Genomic DNA, 13,355 nt, shown 5'->3' on the forward strand with positions numbered 1-13,355 from the left:
GTAGTAGTTTGGGTGTAGGTACAATGTGACTCAAAAGGGTTAGAAGGTTATGGGTGCTTCAGGGTCCAGCCCATGAATAGCTGGCTGCTCATAATAAGAGACTTGATGACACCTTGGTTAACCCCATAACAGGGAGGGTCCACTGGTCCCTGAAGCGGGGCAATTTGAAACCACTGGAACAATGCAAGTGTCCCTGCTACCAATGACACATGTCAACCTTTATAATACTGCCTGGACTGGCCACCTCTTCTCCTGCCTCCTGAACTTGGGATGCCGCCTTCCTCCTTGAGAAAGTAGGAGACATTCTCACAGCTTGCTTTTCTCCCATCTAGTGAATCTTAGAAGGAAAAGAACTTACTCACCTGTTCTTAGTTCTACTTTTGGAACTAGAACATCAGACTTTAAGCAGTTTGATGCAACACCTAAGCTTCCATGTATCAAATATCCACTGGGCATCAGATATTGAGAAGGTAATTTACCCATGAGTCCATTTAGCTCTCACCCCAGTCCAGTGAGGTAGGTGGGCATTATTGCTACCAGGTCACAGGTGAGTTGGAGGGATGACCCAGGATGCAAATCCAGGCCTGCTGCTCCATGGCACCCTGAGGAGCCAGATCTTAGAGATGTTATCTCTGCCCTCAAGGAGATTACAGTCAGTTGTGAAAATGAGCCATGCTTATACAGCTACAAGGCGTAACAAAGCATAGCAGTGTTTGTCAAACTTGAGCTCTTAGTTTAACAGGAAAAAAATTGTTATGAACCTCCAATGTTGATTGACATTTATAAATTATTAATTACTACAGGTGTAAAACTTGCATGAACTCATTGTGCTGTTAATATTTTGGTGCATTTACTTATACACATATTTGAATCCTTTTATAGATTTGTATTATGCTTTTATCATTTCTCATACACCAACCTTTTCCTATGTCGATAACAAAATTTTAAAAATTGATATGTTTTCATCTTTGCACTAATATATGGGATTTCACCATGTAGTCAATCACTCCCCTAAACTTGGGCATTTAGCTCATTCCTGATTTGTGCTATTATAAAGCACATTGTAACATTCATTTTTGTATGTCAACATTGAGCTGCCTTTCTGATTGTTTCTTGGAGTTAATACTGAGGAGTGGAATTATGGGGTCACAGGGCACTAGGAAGGTTCCACTAATATGTTCAGTTCTGGTATTGAAGGATCACTTTGGGGCCCAAGAAGTGTCAAGGAGAAAATGGCATTTGAACCAGAATTTCCAGGGTGGGCAGGATCTCTGCCAGGGCTGTGAAGGCATTCCAGGTGGGTGGCGATGTACATGGACTCAGGAAGGAGGGTGCAAGGTGCCTGGGGGAACGGCCAGCATTCCAGTTTACCTAGCGCTGTCTTTCAACCTTTGAATGTATTGAGTGCACTTTGAATGCTAGGATTTTGGGCGGACAGTGAAGGAATTAAAATGTTTAAAACATCAAACAACTCAGCAATAAGGCCAAGACAGTCACCACTACAGTGTAATGTTCTCTAAATGCCCCAAAGCGTTGCCATGATCACACCATTTATTGCTCCTCTCGATTCTGTGTTGATCTTAGAATAGAACTGTTTGCTGACCTCACCATGGATTCATATATTAACAGGACAGTGTTCTTACATGTTTTAGAAGACACGCTGACTGTCCTTGGTGTCACATGAGCCACACGGGGTTGCTACTGTCACTCATTACTTGACCATCTGAGCTCCATGTTCCTCTAGACAGCACCCTCCTACCCCCTACTGGTGGAGTAGCACTGTGGTTCAAAGAAGTTAAGAAGTGTGCAGCAAAGGAAGCCCTCAACAAAATGAAAGGGCAACTTATTGAATGGGAGAAAATATTTGCAAATCATAGATCTGATAAGGGGTTAATATCCCAAATATATAAGGAACTCCTACAACAATAGAAACAAGAACAATCCAATTATAAAAGATAGCGGATTGAATAGATATCTTCCCAAAGAAGACATACAGATTGCCAACAGGTACATGAAAAGATGCTCAACATCTCAGTATCACTAGCCATCAGGGAAATGCAAATCAAAACTACAATGAGATACCACCTCACACCTGTTAGGATGGCTACTATGAAAAAGAAATAACAAGTGTTGGTGAGGATGTGGAGAAATCCTCACCAGGGAAAGGGAACCCTGGACCACTGATGGTGGGAATGTAAATTGGTGCAGATACTTTGGAAAGCAGTATGGAGGTTCCTCAAAAAATTAAAAATAGGACTACCATATGATCCAGCAATTCCACTTCAGGGTGTTTATCCAAAGAAAACAAAAACATTAACTCGGAAAGATATCTGCTTGCCCATGTTGGCTGCAGCATTATTCACAATAGCCAAGATATGGAAACAATCTAAATATTCATTGATGAATGAACAGATAAATAAAATGTGATATATATAAACAATGGAATATTATTCAGCTGTAAAAAAAAGAGTGAAATCTTGCCCTTGTGACAACATGGATGGACCTTAAGGGCATTATGCTAAGTGAAATAAGCCAGAGAAAGACAAATACTGTATGATCTCACTTATATGTGGAATCTGAAAAACAAACAAAAACTCCAACAGTTCATAGGCACAGAGAACAGATTGGTGGCTGCCAGGAGTGGGAGTAGGCAAAATAGTTGAAGGAAGTCAAAAGGTACAAACTTCCAGTTATAAAATAAATAAGTCATGAACATGTAATGTCAGGATGGTGTATATAGTTAATAATACTATATTGCGTATTTGAAAGTTGCTGAAAGTAGATCTTAAAAGGTCTCATCACAAGAAAAATATTCTTAACTGTGTGTAGTGTTGGATGTTAACTAGACTTATTGTGGTGATCATTGTGCAACATATACAAATATTGAATCATTATGTTCTACACCTGAAATGAATATAATGTTAATATAATGTTGTATGCCAATGATCCCTCAGTAAAAACCCAAATGAATTAAAAGATTAAGGTGATATTTCCAGACTCCCCTCAGAAAAGTTAAGGAAAGAACCCAGACTGTCTGGGTTCAAATCCCAGCTCTACCACTTACCAGTTGTGTGGCCTTGGGCAAGTTACTGAACCTCTTTATGCCTCAGTTTCTTCAACTGCAAAATTGGGTTAATAATGTTATCCACATTTACAGGGTTATCTTGAGGACTCAATGAGTTAATATGTATAAAGCACTTAAAACAATGGTGTGCATAGAATAAACACTTTAAATAAGTGCTTATTACTTTAATTTTGGCCCAGTGATTGAGATTTTGCAGTGCATTTATAAGGGGTTTATGGCCAAGTGATTTGCCCCACCATTCCACCCCCCCAGACCCAGAGGACTAGAAATTGCCTCCTTCCCAACTTGGCCCACGTCTACAACAAACAGGTATGTGTCAAAGGTGAAATGTGTTTATTTGGGTTCATCACAGAAGTTGAATAGAGTCTCCTGATATTTATCCATATAAAATACAACAATGGTTACAGGCATAAATAAAAAATTCCTCTCACTATTCTATTTTATAATGCGCATTTGGTTGATTATAGATAAGTATATGAAGTCAAGATGCAGAAATGTTCAAGTTCAGTTTCAGCAATTTCTAAAACACTGAATTACAGAATTAGGACGCATTAAAAAAAAGGATTTTTAAATGGAACCAGCCACCTTGAAAAATATTGTGAAAAAATACAGTTAAAACTTCTAATACTTCAAAAGATAACAAGATAAAAATGTTGCTTGTTGGCCTAACTTTGTCCTAGACCCTCTGGGAACTGATGGGCCTCAGTGAAGGAGTGTAGCATGCCCCTGGAATGTAGTCTCCAACCCAAACAAAATCACTCTTGGTTTTGGTCTGTGAACAAAGACAGGATTCCCTCATTGCTGGATAACTCTATAGAGAAGAAGCTTTGCTTCCATCATGCATTTGGCCTCACGATCTTCATTGACAAATAGTTCTAAAAAAGAAACAGAAATAGGTTAAAAAATTATATATGTATATATATAATTATAAATATATATATAATTATAATTATAAAATATATATAAAATTTGGGGATTCTCATTGGCACTGTTTAGGACCAGATGAGTCTTGTGGGGGGCTCCCCTGTGCACTGCAGGATATTTAGTAGCATCCCTGGCCTCTACGCACTAGATTGTAGCATCCCCAGTCGTGAGAACCAGAATGTCTCCAGATAATGCCAGATGTCCTCCCAGGGGGCAAAACTGCCCCTAGTTGAGAACCACTGGTTTAAATCAATAGACTGTAAATCAGGAAAAAGAAATAACTATGAGGAATTTTTTCAAATGGTCAAGACACACGGGACTACCTACAATCAGGAAATAGCGTGCACGTACTCATGATTAACAAGCTGTAAGTATTGGTGGGAGAAACGAAGACACCAAATCCCTGCGAGTGTGGTTGTATGACTAAGCTACTAAACACCACATAATCGATACTACTAATATGACCTGACGTGAGAGTCTCTGAACGCCTGACTATCCCTTCTCCACTCGGCAAACTGAGCGTAAACGCCCCCTCCTTGGTGAAACCGTCCTCAGCGGTGCAGTCCTGCAGTCGTTTGTTCGTATCCTAGAACAGCTTGCCTCATAGGAATTTAACTGTTTGTACACAGTAATTTGCTTGTCCCAGGATATGAACTGCTTGTGGACAGAAATCATGCCTTGGTTCATCTCTGCATCCCAATTCCTGACCTGCCAGAGATGCTCCACAAATCCCCTGAACGAAGAAATGAAAGTACTACTTCTAGGCACACTGACAAGCCTCCCATTTGGACGTGCCTTTATGACTGGGGAGATTAAGGGAGACTTGAGGGGGAGGTTATGAAATGTGGGCCTTACAGAATGAGGGAGGTTTGGCTAGACAAAACACAGGCAAGGGAACAGCACTGGCAAGGGGGTCCTGGCAAGTGAGGGCAGTACTTGCTTGGGGAGGCCAACTTTTGAGTTTGGGTGGAGTTCAAGGCCTGTGGAGGCCTAGAACAAGCCCAGATTTGGGGATCTGTGAGTGCCAGGTTAAGGAGTTAGGACGCAGGATGGTTTGGAACAAGAAAATCTGAAGGCAGGAAGCTCCGCCGGCAATGCTGGCGGTCATTCAGACACACGCTGATAAAGGCCTCAGGGATTTCCCCTAGAATTCCTGAAACCAAAGTTTTTTCTTCAGACCATGAAGTTCTGCCCGTAATGCATGAAACCCCGAGAATGTGATCCTCATCACAGGACACATTAAATTTTCCCAACACCACAACCGCTACATAGGTCCTTTTACTGGACAGCAACAGAGGCGAGTGCCAAGTGGGGTGTTGGACCATGATTCCCACAAAAGGAGCCAAGACAAGGCCAAGGACTCTCACCGGCAAGGAGTAGAGGAGCACAGCCAGGAAGAGCAGCAGGATGAGCAGGATGAGCAGGCCGATGATCACCCACTTGAATCGGCGCCACACGATGAACCGCATGGTCTTACATGGGTTGGTGAACCAGAGGAAGGAGGTTTCCGGGCGGCTGCATTGCAAAGAAACGGTTTTACCTCCCGAGCTCGGAAGGGACAGAGCCTTTACACCTCAGAGCGTGACCCAGTTTAAAGAATAAGGAATAACATTTATAGCATCAAGAAAAGATACCATTCCCCTCAGGTGGCTGAGAAAGATTCTTTAACCTTTTATGGCCTCCTGAGATACTGAAGACACACTGGACTCTGGTTTCACGGGAAGGAGAATGGTTCCAGTGAAGCCAGATCACCAACCTCTCCATCCCCCATCCCCAGTACTCAGTACAGAATCAAGACAAGGCTAATCCATTCCATTAAGCCAGCTGGAAGGGGGGCTTTCAGACTGCAGGTGTTTGGGAGTCAGAACAAAGCGGGCCTCTCACTTTGGTGGGTCTAGCTTGGGGTTCATATTGGGTTCATCCCGTCCCTTCCCGGCTGGCCTCTCATCGGCCTCCTTCTCGTTGAGGACTTCCAACGTCATCTCCACTTTTCCCTGCAGTAAAGTAGAACAGATTAAACACATGACATCACGTTTCACAAATATTTTCACTTCGACCCAAGGAGTATTCCCCGAGCAATGATTTTTATTCTTGTAAAACAATCCTTAGATTGCCTTCAATTTTCCCCAGGAGATTTCATCACATTTCCTCTTCCATGTGTTTCTGAACCAACGCCATGTGGGAAACGGAGAGGACAAATTGCTTTCCCTCCTCCCTGCTTTTCAGTCTCTGGATCCCCATTATTCCAACTTTCTCACATCTGTCTTCTTGCCTGCTCATGCACCTCCCTTTGTAACTTTGCTTGGACCCAGATTAACCTGAATACTGCTCATAACAACAGCTAACACTGATTAAGCATTAAGTGGGGGCTCCAAGAGCGCCTCCATGCTTCATGCCCACCATGGTATCCCCACTGTGTGGAACAGTGTGGGTACTTAGTGGGCACTTGATGTATACGAGCTAGAGGAATGAATGAATGAGTGAATGAATGAATGCTGCCTCCCTGCACTGAGCACTGCTTAAGCCACTTTATCTTGTGTAATGCTCGGGGCAAACCTATATATAAATCAGGTAGGATACTCATGTGCACATAAGGACACTGACGCTGTAAGAGGTCTAGAAACTTGCCCACTTCTAGAACCAGGCTAAACCTAGGTTGTAACACTTTCTAGAACCCTGGAGCCCACAAGGTCACCAACAATTTGAGAACTCCCGACTCTGACAGTCATTTAGGTGATGGAGCACAGATGCCTCCTGTCGAAGAGTCAGACAAGGGTGGGTGTCTGATGGCAAGGTGGGGTTTCTCCAAACCTGTTCCTGGAATCTATAAAATGGAGATAATGTCTACTTCGTGGGGTTGTCAGCAGAACTAAGTGAGATTAGGTGCAAACTAATCTGTAGTGTCAGGAAGCTGCTAAGTGGTTTCCTGGGCCAGGGTGGAGGGAACAAGGGACTGCAGTGGGCACAAGGAAACTTTTGGAGGTCACAGGAATGTTCTGGATCTTGATTATGGTTGTGGTTTCATGAGCATATACATCTGAGAGCTTACCAAATTGTGCACTTTAAGTGGGTGCAGTTTATTTTATGCAAATGATCCCTCAAAGTCTTTTGAAAAAACAAGATGATGAATGTAAGGCATTTTGTAAATTGCCTGGTTCCTAATCAGTGGTGTAAAATGTTAACTGTTATTAATAATATATAATGAATGAGGTAGTCTTTTGTGACAGGGCATGGTAACTCACACTTTGGCTTCTACATCAAAATAGATCTTGAGTTCTCCACTGGTGCTTGTAATGTCTAGCCTTCAAGATCCATGGAAGTCAGCACTCCCTGCTGCCCTCCTCTTAAAAAAATTTCTTTTTTTTATGAGAACAGCTCAAATTTGAAGTTCCTTGTTCTATACTGAATTGTACTAGAAGCTCATATGAATTAGCGTTCTTGGTGAAGGAGGGCCCTGCAGAAATACAGTGCACCATATAGGCTCCCAGTTTGACAATTCCAATCCCCCTACCTTCCACTCAACCCCCAACATATGCTCACGGCATCTGCCACCTTCTCTTAAAATCCCAGGTACAAACCGTTTCCATAACTTAAAAGTACCACCAGTTTAACCTTCCTTATCTTCTCTGGAGCAAATCTACTCATATAGGGCAAAACCTAAATGATAAAAGGGATAAATGACCCCCAAGCAGGAAATACTCATACAGCCATCACACGGGCGCCATCTTTATCTGCATAGCACGGCCACCATCCTTTCATGGACTTCTGTTCAAAGAGAGAGGCTGTTTTCACTTTAAGGGGGTTCATGGCTTTGAGGTCTGGAATCATGTCCAAATTGCATTTCTCTGATGATTTTGCTGGAATGATGGTGTGATGCAAATCAAGTTCCAGGAAACCTAGCCAAGGAAACATTAAACCCAAATAAATTTCAAGTGGATCCATCGTCGTTCACAAGGGAACAGAATGTTGTCAGAAGAGGGGTAGACCATGATTTTCAACAGGGGATAGGTGAGTTAGAGAAACGGACCCTGGTAGATAGTTAAAATTATTCGCAGATCAGCTGGAAAGGGACAGAAGAAATATCTGTCCACTGTTCTGCATCTCACAGAGAACTACCTGTTTTATTTCTCAAAGACAGGAACATAAACCAAGTTCTTCTGCAAGCTCAGAAGAATTAAACATCTATAGGCAAAATTTCCACTGAACTTGGACTTGGAATTTGCTTATACTGAACTTCCCTGAATACAGTTATTTGGCTTTGGGTAAAGACACCTGGTACTTGGAACATGGGAAGCTGCATGGGATAGTCAGGTTCAAGTATCTCCTAGTGTAACCTCAGAAACAAGAGCTTGAGAAGGAACAATGAATTCTCAACAGAAAATTCTCACAAGGAACTAGGAAACCCAGCTCAGGGTGCCTGGAGACACACATTTATTCTTCCTCAATGTAAGGCATTAACTCTATAGTAGCACTTTAACTGACTGCCTTTTGGGGGTTGGGAACTCCTCTGAGCCCTCTCCTGATTGATATGGTTATGATTTTTAAGTGACAAGATGAAGGATTTCAGAAAACAAACAAATAAGGAATCAATATAAATATTATAACTGGAAAACAAAAGCTAACATTAAGATACAAGATGGATTTAAATGACATATTAGACAAATTAGAGGAGGCAATGGTTGAACTGAATTATATGTCAAAAACAAAATCCAGAATGAAGCACAAAAAGAAAAGAATGAAACAATATATCAAAAAAGACTTCCTTTTTCAACACTGACAGGTTAAAGACCTTGGAAATCTTCACTCCTGTCCTTACAAGAATGAAGTGTTGAACAAACCAAAAGTCAATTACTTTTTCTGAACCATCAAAAAACTGAAGTTTCAAAGGCAAATCACCACCCTTAAATCTGGAAGAGACAGGCAAATTCAGAGAGTCACAGGCGAGATTTGATTACATGGAGCAGAAGCCACTGGAACTACAAACAAGTAGACACACTAACATGGTCATTTTGATAAGTTGCTGGGTGTAGAATTTGTTATCAAGTCCTCACAGTGAAGATCCAGAATGACCTTGTTGCTGTGGCAAGGACACTGTAAAAATAAACATTGCAAAATATACCCAGAACATTCTCTATTAAAAAGGCCCTCTCTCCAGAGGAAAAGACTTTATTAGAACTTCACTCCAGCTGGGGGAAGGAATTACCCCATACCACAGCCCTTTTCCAGCATTCTTTTCTCTAAGGGACAGTGGGGTGGGAAGCCATAGCACAGGAGAGACACATGTGAAATGAAAGTCACAGCCCAGAGACACAGGTCCTCTGGAAGACAGATTGAATCACAAGATTATAGACTGCTTCTCCAACCCAGCACCTTAACACCATACCAACAGAGCTCCAATATAACAGCCGTAGATTGCAGCTGAAAGAGATGCAAGAAGCAGACCTTGCAATTCTTGCAAGGAATTCTTGGGAAGAACAAAATCAACAGAGGAGACAGAAGCCCCTGGTAGCTTCGGCTCCAGCAAACACTTGGCACAGCTCAGCTCCTAGTTGGACTCACATAAATCCTCACACTAAAGGTATGTTTATATCAGGTATTATGACTCCATATAACATTTCTGGTTTAAAGGAAAAAAAGTTACAAGGTGTGCTAAAAGGCAAGAAGAAATTCAAACTGAAGGAACAAAGCAGTCATCAGAGGCAGACTGGATACGCCACAGCCTGGGGCCCAGTCTGGGAGGAACTACTACATTTTTGTGAGTTTTACCTCCAGGAACCCTAAAATATCCTCACAGTGAAGATACAGGGAAAAACCCTCATATTTCGGGCAAGGGGAGGGAAATAAAACCATGCTGAAATATTCCCTGAATGATCTTTATAACAAAAGTCTACTCTCCAAAGGAAAAGACTTCTGAAGACACATCAGACCTGGAGGAAGGACTGTTGCCCACCTCCAAACACTTGAGCCATTCTTTCTTACCTAAGGGGAGGAAGCAAGTTGAGAAGCACTTGTGAAGGTCACAGCTCAAGGACGGAGACCCACTAAAACACTAAGATTTAATCATAAAATTATAAAAATGCTTCCCTTCTCCAATGCTTTACCACCACATGGAAATGTCTCCGGGATAATTGTGGATTGCCGCTGCAAGGGTTGCAAGAGTCCTGTCGGGTCAGGTCTGTGGATTCCTGGGACAAGGCCTGGTCTCCAACAGTGGCAGCGGAGAGCAGCAGGGAGGTTGTGGCAGAGTCGCCATAAACTGCTGGCCTCAGACACTGCCCATCAGCTTCTGATGGTTCCACAGCCCACAAGGCTTTCTGGAGCTAATGCCGGCTTTTATTTTGTCTCTCCTTTTTATGATAACTGCAACCATTTGCCTACTAGCCATTTTGAAATACAGTCATTCTCTTTCATTGTTGTCGACTATTTTATTGAAATTCCGAGGGGAAACCCTGCACCATTCTTTATGCTTTATAAGTGAGCATAATACTACTGTGGACAGGAGATGTTGCCTGCCTTTCCAGGGAATAAGAAATGTTTTCTATCACCCCAGTACTACAAGGATCAGGCCATAGGCCACTGCAGCTGTCCACCTGAGGCTGTGCCCTGAGGGGAGTTCAGGATGGAGACAGACTGGAAGAATTCTGTGCCTTGGATCTGACCCTAGATAGTTAAGATGCATATCTAAGAAATAATTTCAGTGAGCTCAGAATCTTGCATCTCCCCAAGCATAGAAAAGCACTAAGATCATTAACTTGAGATGTCTGTTTTTTGGGATTAGCAGTAATCGTTTGATATTAGACTACCTATTTATCCCCCCCCCCCAGCAAAAAAGTCCTGTATATCCTGGCTCCTCCCTTACCTCTTCAGAGTAATTCTTCAGAGCTCTCTGAGAGGCTGTCTCTGGGGCTATAGTCCTCAGAAAGATCTCTGAATAAAACTTAACTCACAACTTTTAGGCTGTATATTTTTCTTCAGTCAACACTTCCATACTCATTTGTTTGTTCAATTCTTATGAAGGACCAACTAAGTCGAAGCTACTGCACTTGGGTGCTGTGAGGGTTAGAGGAATAATGAGACACAGCCACTGGCCGCCGTGGGCTTTCCTTTTGCCAGGATAGATGTTCTGGAAGCAAGGAGATGAGCCAGGGACCAGTGTACCAGTTGGCTAAGAGGAAGTGAGGTCTGAACTGGCAAGTAGCAGAGATCATTGAGCTGAGGAAATAAATGTGCCTGATGAAGTAGGTGACAATGTCTAGACTGAGAAAAGAGAAGAGCCACAGAGGACTCTGGGTACTCCTGGCTGGGCGGCTGGGACAACAGAGAGGCTGTGAACAGCAAAAGCACTTCATGAGGAGAGCAGGTATGAGGTCAGGGAGGAATGGCTGAGTTTGAGCTCAGTCACGGTAAGTCTGCGGTGCCTGCCGAACATAAAGGTGAAGGTTTCTGGTGGGGAATGGGGAATAATCATTATGATAGTTTCTTTCCTCTTTTGTTTTACCTGAGATGTAGTTGACCTATAGCATCGTGTAAGTTTAAGGTGTATGATGTGTTGACTGGATACACTCACTGCATGTTGCAATCTGAGTCATCGTAGTATTCCTTATTATTAACCCTCAGGTGCCGGGGCTGTCGGCTGCACGCACTGGTTTATGGGTCACGCTTTGCTGAAAGTGGAAGTTGAAGCTTCCCTTCCACTGAGGTGAGGTTTGGTGAATCACTGAGGGAGCCTAGGGAAGAGTCGCAGAGCCCCAGGGAAGGCCAAGGCCTGTGTTTACAGTGTGAGAGGAAGAGACAGAGCAGGCTGATGAGACACCCGAAGCCCGGGAGAGAGGAGATCAGAACGCTGCGTTGGGCGCGGGCCGAGAAAGGTAGGGGCCCCAGGTCGGGGAGGGGGGTCTACCATGGAGAAGGATGGAGGGAGTGGGGGAGAACAATGGCTGGGGACATTAGGGGACCTCAGTGACTTTTGAGAGCAGCATGGAGGAGGAGGGAGCCAATTCTGAGGTGCTGAGGAGAGAGGAGGGGGAGACAGAGGGAGAGGTTTGGAAGTGGAGGCAGGGGTGTGGCATCCCCTTGTGAAAACAAAATTTGAATCTTCATAGCAGGATAGGAGGTGGTGCAAGAGCCTACAACAAGAGCCTCACGGAAAGGGGTGCTGTGCCCACTTCTCAGAGGACCTGAGACAGCGGACCCGCAGGCCACATCACTCAGAGGACATCCAGACAGTGACCCCATCCCCAGGTACCTACACTACTGGAGATTTAAATAATTGATCCCAAGTGTACATTGATTTTACTCATTGCAAGGACAGTTTCTTAGAGAAGAGTATCCCCAGTGCATGCCTTACCCAAGTAGTCATCAAGAGAAAACTTGTCGTTATCCCATATCTGGATGATCAGTCTGGGCGGGACCCGAAATTCAGTTTGGTCAATACTCCAGAAATGCTCCTGAAATGCCAAGAGGGACAGACAAACCAAATGACACCGATTACCAGACCCTTACAACCCTCCACTTGGGCTCCTGGAAACCCTGATATTAAGACACGGGGCCACCTCCCTGCTTTGCACCCCCACTCGAAACCCATCCCTTTGGCCACCCCTCCACCCCATGGTACATAAGGCAGTTGGGCTCCCCAGGAAATCTCAAGACCACCAGATGGGTGACAAAAAGGATGTCCCAGGCAATTCCCAAACAGAAGGTTTCCTGCCATGTTCCTATCAGTGTGACTTCCTGCTCCCACTCCTGGGGGACTAATTATGTCTCCTGTCCTAAAGACTATGGCCTGCTTAGATTATCCTCCCAAAGCCAAGCTATCCTAGGCCAGACCACAATATCCCCTACTGGGGTGTTACTTCTGCTCAGCAACCTTCCGCCCACCCCACAGACTTCCCCCTCAACACGGATATCTGAGCACACTCATTCCACGTGGGGGTGAGGAGACTGGGGCCCTGACTTCACTCTTTTATCAGTGCGGATTTAAAATGTTCTGGCATTTTTGGCTTTTGAAAAATATTGGGTTTTACATACTGTGGTCAACTAAGACCCTCAAATCCCTCATCCTGGAATTAGGTGGAGGGAGGATGGGGTAAGGGTCCTCTAAGTTCTTACCTCTGGTCCCTGCCTCTGCCCAGACAATATCAGCCAAGGATAAGGACACGTCCACAGCCTAATTACACCTAAGTTCCTCTGGCCCCAAAGAAAGAATTCCCCCAGTGCTTCATGAATTTGAAGGATGATTGTTGGGTTATTTCTGGTTTTTCATATGAACATCCCAGGAATGTTCCCCTTTGCAAGGCTCAGAGGGTCTGGCTGTCATGCTGAGAAGCCCACTCTGCTATGGTCTGGC

At 43.8% G+C, this 13,355-nt stretch overlaps 1 protein-coding gene and 1 long non-coding RNA gene across 9 annotated transcripts in view; one reads left to right on the forward strand and one right to left on the reverse strand.

The window, feature by feature from the left end:
• LOC140699368 (uncharacterized) overlaps positions 1-13,355 on the forward strand; it is a 157,583-nt gene that overhangs the window by 131,615 nt on the left and 12,613 nt on the right. For 5 of the 7 annotated variants that reach the window (XR_012077507.1, XR_012077510.1, XR_012077511.1 and 2 more), the window contains exons 2-3: positions 11,627-11,877; positions 12,112-12,250. This is a non-coding gene — a long non-coding RNA (uncharacterized lncRNA). The remainder of the gene's footprint in view (positions 1-11,626; positions 11,878-12,111; positions 12,251-13,355) is intronic. The other 2 variants (XR_012077509.1, XR_012077506.1) reach the window with 2 other exon arrangements.
• MYOF (myoferlin) overlaps positions 3,402-13,355 on the reverse strand; it is a 154,246-nt gene continuing 144,292 nt past the window's right edge. For both annotated transcript variants that reach the window (XM_006211033.4, XM_006211032.4), the window contains 5 exons: positions 12,357-12,456; positions 7,715-7,905; positions 5,894-6,003; positions 5,377-5,524; positions 3,402-3,960 (listed from right to left, as the gene is read on the reverse strand). In XM_006211033.4, the coding sequence (XP_006211095.2) occupies positions 3,922-3,960; positions 5,377-5,524; positions 5,894-6,003; positions 7,715-7,905; positions 12,357-12,456 (588 nt within the window). In that variant the 3' untranslated portion in view covers positions 3,402-3,921. The remainder of the gene's footprint in view (positions 3,961-5,376; positions 5,525-5,893; positions 6,004-7,714; positions 7,906-12,356; positions 12,457-13,355) is intronic.

This window comes from Vicugna pacos, chromosome 11, assembly GCF_048564905.1.
Source record: "Vicugna pacos chromosome 11, VicPac4, whole genome shotgun sequence".
Lineage (NCBI taxonomy): Eukaryota > Metazoa > Chordata > Mammalia > Artiodactyla > Camelidae > Vicugna > Vicugna pacos.